The sequence below is a fragment of the Vitis vinifera genome, chromosome 18 (genome assembly GCF_030704535.1).
Source record: "Vitis vinifera cultivar Pinot Noir 40024 chromosome 18, ASM3070453v1".
Classification (NCBI taxonomy): Eukaryota; Viridiplantae; Streptophyta; class Magnoliopsida; order Vitales; family Vitaceae; genus Vitis; species Vitis vinifera.
In genome coordinates, this window is record NC_081822.1 from 31,233,038 (window position 1) to 31,245,377 (window position 12,340).

Genomic DNA, 12,340 nt, shown 5'->3' on the forward strand with positions numbered 1-12,340 from the left:
CATTTTTGGCTAGCTAAGATCATTTCAAAAGTTTTTTGTCCACAAGAAAAAATTGAAAGAGAATATGTCAACCATTCATTTTTCTTTTTTAAAATCTCATTTTCACTTCTCAAAATCTCATAATCTTTTTTCAAGATGAGTTTTAGATATTTCAACAATTGAAAATTTTTCTTTCACTTCTTCAAACTCTTTTTCAAGTTCTTGAATTTTATTTTTAAAAGAATTATTTTTCAAACTAAGTTTTTCAAAATCCTCATAGAATTCTTCAAAAACATCATGCATATCTTCATCACTAAAGTTAGAGTTTACCTCATCAATATCATCTATTGTCATGAAGTACATGTTTGCCACTTTTTTCTCATTTTCTTCTTCGGAGGATTCTTCACTTTCACTCCAAGTGGCCATCATTGCCTTTTTCATTCTTTTCTTGGCTTCACTTTTGTAGAGAGGATAATCATATTTGATGTGTCTTAGTTTTTTGCATTTGAAACACACCAAATCTCTTTTCTCTTCCCATTTTTCCTTGTCACCATGAGATGAAGATTCTTTTTTAGAAAGGTCTCTTCTAGAGGTGAACTTTCTTCCTCTAAACCTTTCACTCCTCATGTATTTGTTAAGCTTTCTTGTGATGAGGGCTAAATCATCATCTTCCTCACTTGGTTTTTCTTCTTCAACATCTTCATCTTCCTTGGTTGTAGCTTTGAGAGCTATGCTCTTCTTCTTTTTGTCTTCACCCTCTTGTAGCTTCTTTGCCAAGTTAATTTCATGTGTCATTAATGACCCTATGAGCTCTTCCATAGGTAGCTTTGTCAAGTCTTTTACTTCTTGAATTGCGATGACCTTAGTATGCTACTTTGATGAGTGTGACCTTAATGTCTTCATCACCTTCTTGGATTCCTTGTAGCTTTTTCCCAAAGCTTTAAGACCATTGACAATGTCGGTGAACCTAGTAATCATCTCAACAATAGTCTCATTTTCTTTCATTGAAAACAATTCATAGTTATGAACAAGAAAATTCATTTTTGACCATTTCACTTGATTTGTTCCTTCATGAGTTATCTCAAGTAATCTCCAAATTTCTTTAGCTGATTTGCATTGACATATTCTATTATATTCATTTCTATCCATAGCACATTGCAAGGTAAAAAGGACCTTAGCATTTAATTGAAAATTTCTTTTATCAAGCTCATTCCATTCTTGCTTGGGTTTTGAAACCAAGACTCCATCAACTAGTGTAGTAGGAAAAGTTAGGCCATCTTCAATGACATCCCATACGTCTAAATCGTTGATTTTAAATACCAAGTCATTCCAGTTTTCCAATAGGGATAGTCGGTTCTCGTAAAAAATGGAGCTCTATGTTTTGTAAAATTTTCAGTTTGAGATGAGCTTGATGGAATAGTCATTTCCTTTTAGACGATTAAGTCTTAAGCAAGAGGTCTAGCTCTGATATCAATTGAGAAAATAAAGGTTATGCTTAATTAAGAAAAACACCCAAAGAGGGGGAGGAGGTGAATTGGGTTTTTAAAAAACTTTTTCAATACAACAAGTTCAAGCATAATATAAACAAAATTAAAGAGATAAAGTTAGAGATTTCAAACTCGGGTTTTATAGTGGTTCGACACTTCCTTGCCTACGTCCACTCTCCTTAATCTCCTAACTAAGTGAGGGTTCCACTAACTTGAAAATCCTAAGTGCACCCATGCATTCATCTTACATTCATTTCCTATGATCAAAAGTCTTCCCAAAGTCTCGATCTTGTATCCATTTGGTCCTTTGATGAATTTCCGAATTTGTACCTTAGATTTTTTACCATTCAAATCAATTAGTCACTTAACCATGGTTTGTTATCATCAAAACCCGATTGGGAGAATCCTTGGGCTAATAGTTATAAATAACATCAACCATATTAGATTCATAACAAACAAATGAGATTGGTTTACCTTTTTTCTCAAGTTATTTCTGGAATTTGGTGCAATCCTTTTTCATGTACCCCTTCTTCTTGCAGAAGAAACACCTATTGACCTTCTTGATTCCACCTTGGGGCGGTATTTTACCTTTCCCTTTCTTTTTGGCCTGGTTCTGATCATTTCCTTCCATTTCCATTAATGCACTCTTACCCAATTCCATTTTCAACCTTCCCCCCTCTTGAACACACATGGTCAAAAGCTCATTAATTGACCACTTATCCTTATGTGTGTTGTAGGATCTTTTGAAGGGTCTATATTGTTGTAGAAGAGTGTTCAAAATAAAATGCACAAGGAATGAGTCAAACATTTCAACCTCAAGTGTATTCAATTATGCTGCAATATCCCTCATCTGCATTATGTGCTCTTGCACACCACTCACATTGGTGAGCCTTAAGGATGAAGACTTCATTATTAGGGTGCTGGCAAGTGCCTTATTTGAAGTAACAAATTGCTCATCAATAGCCTTCAGTAATACCTTGACATTGTCATGCTGATCGACAAAACCATGAATACCATAAGAGATTTTGGTCTTTATAAACATCAAACTAAGGCGATTTGATCGCTCCCATTGTTTATAAAGAGCCTTTTCTACTATAGTGTTGGTGTCAGTAATGGTTGGCTTGTCTTTCCTGATAGCATAATCAATGTCCATGCACCCCAAATGAAGGAGAATTCTCTCATTCCAAACCTTATAGTTATCACCTTTCAATTCGGGACTGTCACATTTTATATTAGAGAAATTCACAGGTTGCATGACTGCACAAAAATTAAACATACATGCTTATAATTCAAAATTGAGACTAATAACCATATATCATGTTTTACCAATGTAACTCATGTTCCAAAATTATGAATCTAGGGACATAAAGCTTGCCTATGGGCTAAAGTTCTAATTCAATTAGATCCATGTAAAACCTTATGATAAAACTATCAAATTATGTTCAATTTCCTAATTTTTGTGGGTAATTAAGAAATATAATTTGATATTCCATCCTAATTAATTGTACAAATATAATAAAACATTCTTGTGGGATAAAATTTTATTATATCAAATATAATTAATTACCCATAATGTCATTTTCCTACATGTGATCCTAAAACACTTAATATATAATTTTGCATAATCAAGGATGTTGTGGCTACTCCTTAATTAATTAAAATTATATGGATCATTTGACATTTAATTACTTCACAAGAAAAACTTATATATATTGCATGAAACCATAAGCAATATGTACACAAAACTCAATATCGATGTACTAATAATATTCAACTCAATATTGCATGTATAATAAAACAATATATCATACACACAAAATTATAAGCACATAAATATCTAAAATTAAATCCATAAAGAGCCTTTAAGAATAAATTTAATGTGCAAAATTATTTAATTTAATGTTATATACATAATAAGCCATAAAAAAAAAATGTACATTCAACTAACAAAAATAAATAGTATAGCACATAAAATATCCATAAAGAAACCCATAAATTAACATATTTTAAAACACTAAATTTTATGAATTTAAAAAAAAAATTATAGGTTGCTGCTATGAGGAGTCAAACCTGGGCAGTGGATGAGTAAAGACTAGGCTGAGACCAACTAGGCTACTGCCCATTTTCTTATTTCTAGTTTACTTATTTATTTCTTATTTACAGTCAGAATAATAACCCCCTATAATCATCTTCTACCTCCAACCGAGTCTGTTTGACCCATTTGCGACCCGAAATGAAACCCGACGGTTTCCATGTATTCCATACACCAGATTGATGATTTAAAACACCGAAATGTTAGAAATCCCATTTCCTAATGATTTCTAACTATATTTTTCATCAAAAACTTCTAAAAACCACAAACTCCAAGATACCAAAACTCATTGTATTTTTTTTATTTATTGAAAAACATATATTGTAAAACAAACAAAGCAAAGACATACAAGGCTCTGATACCAAATGATGGACAAAAATAATCTAAACATGCTATAACAATCATTAAATAGCAATTAGATCATAAGTGAAATTATAAACAGATCGAAAACATACCTCTCACTACTGCCATTCTTATAGGTTAAAAATGCGTTTTTCAATTTTCAGGCTTGAGGTGCTTCTAAACCTTTCTCAACCTCCACTTAGATGGTGTTTTTAAAAACTGAAAGAGATTGAAGGCTTAGGAAACCCTACCCATTAGTGTTCTGCCCCTTTTTAAAGACTTTCTCCATCACCGAGCTTGGAGCGTGCATAGAACATGGGGTAGTGATGCGAATGTGGTTCTGAGAGTTAATCCTCGTTCTTAAATTGATGGAATGATGTGGACCACATTTTGAATCACGCCTTCGGTTTATTACCAAAGATCTAGGAAAAACAAAATCCCAACACCATGTTCTGTTTCTTGCTAATGTTTGGGTTTGTTCCTGACGTTTGAGTGTGGACATTGGGAACCATGCGTATATGAGATCATTTGCATACACCTTTGTTTGGTTTTTCGGTTTTTATAGAATCTGCAATCATGCTCTGTTTCTTCACCCTGTTTTGGTTTCCTTTGTGAGATGTCTGCCACCATGTTTATTTTATTTTATTTTATATTTAGAGTGATTTTGGTCATCCCCAATTAGTTTGCTATCTCATTGACAAACTATGAGATGGAGCGAGGTTGAATGGTCTTTGGTTTGTTTATTTTATGCTCTGTTTTTATTTTTGGCCTCCTCTGTATTTCTATGTTTCTTTTGGTGTGTTTGGGGTGATGAGCATTTCAATTGGGTTAAGATTGAGCAGAGGAGTCCATGGTAAGTTGTTTGATGGGTTAGTTTTCTTGGGTGGATACCAAGGTCTCCACTATATCCCATATTCCAAACCCTCTGAAAATGGCCGATGCCGGAATCCACCCCTACCACCAACAGTGGTTGTCGGTTCCCGCTCCTCCGCCCTCCGACGAGGTACATATGATCTTCATCTTGGGTCTACTAGAGGAGGTTGCAACTTGCCTCTATTTTCTGGCTGAAAATAGTTCCCAATGCCCGCAAGCCATAACCTTTAGAAAATCAATTCTGAGGCTACTCGACAGATTTTTAACCTGCAAATACTCAAGTATATGATTTGTAGACGTGGGTGAAACTAATGGAAAAGGAAAGGAATGTACTGGAAGCTAATTGATATTCTTTGAATTTGATGACCATAATGAAGCTGTTACTAGACCCCACGTGAAAGAGACCACCAAATTCTCCACCCCTGGTTGTATTTGGCCACATGCATAAAGAGCTAGCACATGGAAATGGCCACAGAAAAATGGTTGTTGTTGGGGAAGACAACGCCACATACCTTTGGTGGGCAAGCACGTACCCTTATCCTTTTTTTTTAATTTATTATTATTCTTTATTCTCACGCGTCAAAGTTTTATTTTCGCAAATTCTCTTTTAAATGATTTTCAAAATTCCGGTTTTTCAAATAATCTTATTTTCATTCCAATTTGCAAATTTAATATTTTTTTTAAAATTCCATTCCCAAATAATTTTTCAAAATTCCAATTTCCAAAACTTCAATTCTCAAATAATTTTTCATCTTTGGCATGGATTAGGACTTGTACCAGCTATATGTACGTACAAGTGAACACCAACAATAGATCAACTCCTTTCTTTCTTTCTTTCAACTGTGAACAAGCTCTAACCATGCACATCATCTCCAAATGCACTCTAAATGATCCAACCAGGTGACTCTCTTAGAAATCCACATATACGTTTAAACAATCTTAAGTGCATCCGCTCTTCCTCCAATGAACATACCCATATATCCTCAAGCCAAACCTTGTCCCCATTTCCAAAACGCCTCAACCAGACTTTTCATGGGCTATCCATATGCCTAGCAGCCTTGAATTATATTTTTCCTCATTTTGTCTATTGCAAACAACAATTTTGCCATCTTCTTATAGCTAGGTTCATCTTCCTTGTTTCAAAAATTTGGCATTTGAAATGATCACTACACAACTCAAATCAAACCAATATTAATGGTCGTTACAAGAGTAACGATTAATATGTTAATCGAATGTCTTTTTAGCCTGGTTACTACCCAAAAGGCATGAAATATATGTCAATCAATACTTGAATTATGCGCTTTTTGAGTAGTACTTGATAAGTAATAAATTTACAATATCTTAATGGTGAAGAAAACGCATCACAAAAATACGAGTACAGTTTGATTAAAATATCATGATGAGATAGAATAATGTAGTCAAAAGTGGTGGGTTTATACAAATTTGGTTGCCAATACACTTCGTACGACAGTAAAGAAGGATGTGGACGAAGCATAGATGAATCTAGTTCACAACACAAATTTAAAATCATCAATATGGTACTTGTTTGTTGCTCCTTGGTTCTACAAATGGTAGCATTGTGGAGGTACACATGTATAGATAAATGTGTGAGAGAGAGAGAGAGAGCTTAGCCCCTTCATGTAATTATTGTACGTGTTGGCTTATAAAGTGTTAGGATTAGGTCAATTAGGTGCAAAGATCATACCAATGGTTGAACGAAACTAGATCATGCCTTGTTAATGTCCAATCATACAATTATTACATTTTTCTCAATTTAGGGTTAGACTCTTTGCATATAGTAATTATGTGGGCAACACTCAATTACATTAGAAGTGTGTCTCATCACATTAAATGCAATCATTTTTGTGTATAGGGTCATTTGTGAATGGGGGTTGACCATGCAACCATTCCCTAGCTAGTCACCCAAAACCATTCATGTTTGGAGTAACATGTGCCCTTTGGATGACACACATCATTTCATCTTAGAGCCCACAAGGAGAAATTATCGAAAGGAAAAATTGAAAGCACGGTAAGGCACTGAATGTGTTTTCCAATTGATTTGGTGGTTTTATACGAGAGTGGCATCCAATTATATTAAATAGTGTCTCAAAGGAGATCTACAAGAGGAGACTCCAACACTCTACTGCAACAAATTCATCCACCAATGGACTAATTTGGAGGTATCATATATTCCATTGGAGCTTGTAGTTCTTGTATTTTATATAAAAAATTACCATTATTTTCTATTTTTAAAAATAGAAAACAAAATGTACATCCAAATGGACACTTCATATATCTCACTCACATTCTTCTTAAAAGAATTTTAGCTTTAGAGGATGGTCACCACTTGCTTTCTTGAGTAAAAATTGCATCATTTTAGGAAGCCATTTCTACAAGTAAATCTCTTTCACTCTTCTCCATCCTGTAAACTTAGGTTGCCTCATTAGAAGTTCGCAAAGCTGGATTTTAATCGAACAATAAAATGTTGCAATCAAGTCACAGGATAAAATATAAGCAAAAAAAAAATGATTAGATAAGAACCGGCTTGTTACATTTGGTAATTAAATTTCATCACCTAAGAATAAATTGCTTTCAAATCCACTATGTTGGAATGTTGAATATCTTATCAGCAAATCATTTTAAGTTAAAGAAAGTTGAATCAATGAAATACATCTTGGAAAAGGACAACCTAAATGGTTAAGAGTGTGAATGAGTTTAGGTGTCAAGCATGGCCCTTCTTGTCATGCCCTCATGTTGCAGTTGTACATGGGAATAAACACTGAGAAAGAAAGAAAGAAAGAAAACAAACTATTTACGACATTGGTGCATGAATAGATTTTAATAATTATACATGTATGGAAAAAAAAAAAAAAAACCAAAAGTGTAATAGAATTGAAATTTTGATGCAAATTGATGCTATCAGCATCATTACACACTACCATGTCCTTGATGATATAAGAGTGTAAGAACAGTTCTGCAAATTAATTAATTTTTACAAATATAATTTAAAAAATAATTAAAGGTTTATAATTATACTTGGAAAGGAAATTCAGAAGAAAGAAATTAAATTTTAAATATATTCATCAAAATAAATATTGCAATTAGTGTTGAGACTTATCTCTTACAAAAGATATCAAAAAGAAAGAAATTAATGTCACAATTATAGCAATAAATATTAAAATTAAATAAAGTGAATGAATTATTTGTCATATATGTCAAACACCTATTTAGGGTTTATAAGGAAACTTTGGGTTGAAGAAGAGTCTACACAGAGCCCAGCAGGAGCAATGGCTTTAGGAGATGATGGGGTCGTAAGAACAGGTAATCTTTATTATATATGGCTGAAATTTGGAGCTTTACATGTCTTATTTTCAAGCATTTCACCTTGTGAAAATTTATACAAGGAGATATATACTACAGATTTATACCCAGACATTCTATTACTAAAATTTAGTCATGTTCTTGCAGATGTGTTATTCATATAATTAGATTGGAAATGTTAGTAGGATCAGTTCCTAGGCTTGTGAAAAAAGATTAAAACCCATAAAAAATAATCATCTTTTTTCTCTCCTTTTGCATCTCTGTCTTCTATCCTCAGTTCAATCCTTTGCTTTGATTACAAACCATTATAAGGTATGAGAAGCATCAGGTGTGTATAAAACAATAATTGTAAGAGAAATGAAGGTTAGTAAATATATATATATATATATATATATACTAGCAAAATTAGTAGTAGAGATGTGAATAGAGACTTTTTCAAACCATCAGACTGAATTGCATCCAAATTCCACTAATTGTCATCTGGATTCAAACATGTATCCACCTAAAAAGGATTAGGTTCCAAAATCCTAAACAGTGAATGGAAATAAGATTCAACTGAAACCTTTCCTTTTGCTCACTCTGTGTGTTCTTGATATAGGATTTTACTTATATATCATATGCGATAGCTAGGTTAATTACATTGGCACAAAATAATTCCCTCATTGAAAGAAAAAAATAATAAAAATTGAAGTTCCCCAAGTAAAAGTTTTTCCCAAGTAAGTTAAAAAATTGAAGTCAAAACTATAAAACAAAAATATCAATGATCTAACAAGGAAATTAATATGGCAATTCTGGTTCATATCACTTTGAATTAGCAATTTATGGTGGCAAGAAAATGAGGATTCTAAAAGAGTGAATGTCTTTAATACTTCAAGTTGAACTGTGAATTAAACATTTTCCATTGATATATATCATCAACGTATTCATTTATTCAACACTGGATTTTGTTCATTTTTAACACAAAGATTAAGTAACTGTGTGGCTGTCACTCAGGGACCTTCTGGAGTACAATTCCTCATGCTTTTACTTCTATGGTTGGTACTGGTATTTTGGCTTTGCCATGGAGTATTTCTCAATTGGGTTGGATTGTTGGACCGGTTGCTATACTTGCATTTCCAGTAATTACATATTATTATGCCATGCTTCTCTGCGACTGTTATAGAACTCCTGACCCGATCAAGGGAAGAAGAAATCGCACATATGTGGATGCTGTGAGAGCATTTTTAGGTATAGCATATGCACCCCATTCTTCTATTACTTTCACATTATAACTATCGACTTTAACCTTGTACATAATAGTTATTAATATTGGCTCAGCAACATTTTAACGAATGGCCTTTCCACCACTTAGAAGATTAAAAACTCATTAATGTAGTGTTCTTATAGGAAAAATTAATAATAAATGTAATAACATTTGTGCAGGCAAAAGAAATGTAGTTATATGTGGTGTCTTGCAATATGCAGCACTGTGGGGGACGATGATCGGTTACACAATTACAACTGCCATTAGTATAGCGTGAGTACTTCTGTAAATGTCAGTGAAGAAAAGTGGATCTCAAGCCTTTCTAATTAAGGAAACTGATGGTTAATCAAGAAAAATGAAACTTTTTACTTCTTACAAATTCATATTATCCTCTAGCCGATCACAAATGTCATTGATTTACTTACCGTGTTTCTGTTTTTGAACTGAATAGATCTGTGAAGAGATCAATTTGCTTCCATAGACATGATGCAAGATGTGATGTACAAGGAAATATATATATGATGGCATTTGGAGCAATGGAAATTGTTCTATCTCAATTTCCAAACTTAGAAAAAGTGACGATTCTTTCAGTAATTGCTACAGCTACATCATTTATTTATTCACTTGTTGCATTGGGTCTATCTGTTGCAAAACTCTCTACATACCATGAGCTTAGAGGAAGTACACTGGTGGCTAATGTGGGAGAGGATATTGCTTCATTAACCAAGGTTTGGCATGTTTTCCAAGCTCTTGGAAATATTGCTTTTGCTTACACTTACTCCTGGCTGCTATTAGAAATTCAGGTATGTTGTTATCAATTCGATATGTTCTTTTGCTTTTGGAATATGATCTTGGTAAATGTTTCTCGGAATGGCTTCTCTGGTGTATTAAACAATGGCATACTATGGAAGTGCTTCCAACATAATCAGAGAAGCAATTTGGAAATTTTAACTGATGCAGATTGGATTTTATTCTAAGAATGATTACTAACTCTGCATATATTCAACTTTATGAAGGATACATTAAAGTCACCACCACCAGAGAATCAAGTAATGAAGAAAGTCTCCTTGTATACTATTGCTGGAACATCAATTTTTTATTCATCTTTGGGATTCATAGGTTATGCAGCATTTGGAAGTCATGCTCCAGGAAATGTTCTCACGGGATTTGGTGAACCATTTTGGCTTGTTGACATTGGCCACATTTCCGTGATCATACATTTAATTGGAGCTTATCAGGTTCTCTCTCTCGCTCTTTGTGTATCTATATAATTTTGAAAACCATCAGTGTATTCAATATTTAATATTCAAGCAGGAAAATTATTTTAGTGGAGAGTAATTGTGCATTATCAAATGCATCGAACTGGCAGTCTAATTACTACAATTACTAATTTTTTCAAGAGTGTGAAAAGGTATCTAAAGTACAATCAATTTCCGATTAGTCACAAATGAATGAGATGTAAAGAATGAAAGAAACCAAAACTGTTCTGGAAAAAACTTACCAGATACAGAGTATATACGTATATTTAAAACAGAGTAATTACATTAGGATCAGATCAAACCTCAGAAAATCTAAGGTTGTTACAAGAGATAAACGTCTAAACATAGATTACAAACATTCAAATATAGGATAGAGTTGTTGGAGATAAACTCGGAAACGCAGCTCACTAACTTGAGTTTTCTTAAATATTTGAATGATCATTATCATTATTGTTATCACTAACATTCCCCAGCAAATTGGCAGGAAGATCGTAGATAGCTAGTTTGTCACGAAGGAAACAAAATCTATTAGTCGTATGTCCTTTGGTGAAAATATCTGCAGGCTAAATAGAAGTAGAAATGTGCTCTAAAATGATGTCTCGATGTGCTACTTTCTCACGCACAAAATGATAATCCACTTCGATATGCTTAGAATGGGCATGAAAAATAGGATTAGAGACAAGTGAAGAGCACTAATGTTATCACATTAGATAACAGGAGGAGAATCAAGAGAAATTTTCAGTTCACATAACAACATATGCAACCAATATACTTCAGCGGTAACTAGAGTCAGACATCTATATTCGGCCTCAGTGCTTGATTTAGATATCATTGGTTGTTTCTTTGCCGACCAAGAGATAAGATTGGGACCAACAAACACACCATAGCCACATGTTGAACGTCTGTCATCAGGGTCATCAGCCCAATCCAGAGTATTTTTCAGATAACGTAGGACACGCTTGGCTATTGTCCAATGAGCTTTAGTTGGGGCTTGCATATGTTGACAAAGTTGATTCACGGAGTAAGTGATATCTAGGTGAGTGAGAGTTATATATTGTAAGGCACCGACTGTGTGACGATATTCAGAAGGATCAAACAGGGGATCTCCATCAAATTTGGAGAGCTTAGTACCAGAAACACATGGGGCATAATAAGGATGTATGCCAATGAGGTTGACACAATCTAAGAGATCAATAATGTATCTTGTCTGCTGAAAATGTAGTCTGGAAGAATCACGGGTAGCTTCAATACCCAGGAAGTATGATAACTGCCCAAGGTCCTTCATAGCAAAATCTAGCTGAAGATTAGAGATCAGTTCATCAATAAACGACCGAACATTAGATGTCACGAGAATGTTGTCTACGTAAACTAGTAAGAACGCATGATTAGAGTCACGGTGATAGGTGAACAAAGAGGGATCGACCTAAGAACTTACGAATCCGAGAGATAAAAGGGTAGTGGATAAGTGATTAAACCAAGTCCGAGGGGCTTATTTTAATCCGTAAATAGATTTATGCAACTTACACACAAACTGTGGATTGGTAGGATCTTCAAAACCTTTAGGTTGAGCCATATAAACTTCCTCATCCAAAATTCCATGAAGGAAGGCATTAGACACATCTAGTTGCCGAATGTCCCAATTAAATGAGACAACAAGGGCGAGTACAATGCGAACTATGGATGGTTTAATAACTGGGCTGAATGTGTCAAAGAAATCAATACCACTACGTTGGAGATAACCAAC

At 33.9% G+C, this 12,340-nt stretch overlaps 1 protein-coding gene across 1 annotated transcript; it reads left to right on the top strand.

Moving 5' to 3' along the window:
* The first annotated feature begins 9,626 nt into the window (after nt 1-9,626).
* On the top strand, nt 9,627-10,608 carry LOC100260163 (amino acid permease 5). The gene is made up of 3 exons (XM_059734580.1): nt 9,627-9,632; nt 9,799-10,140; nt 10,354-10,608. The coding sequence occupies exons 1-3, from the start codon at nt 9,627-9,629 to the stop codon at nt 10,606-10,608; spliced, it is 603 nt and encodes a 200-aa protein (XP_059590563.1).
* Nucleotides 10,609-12,340: the final 1,732 nt, after the last annotated feature.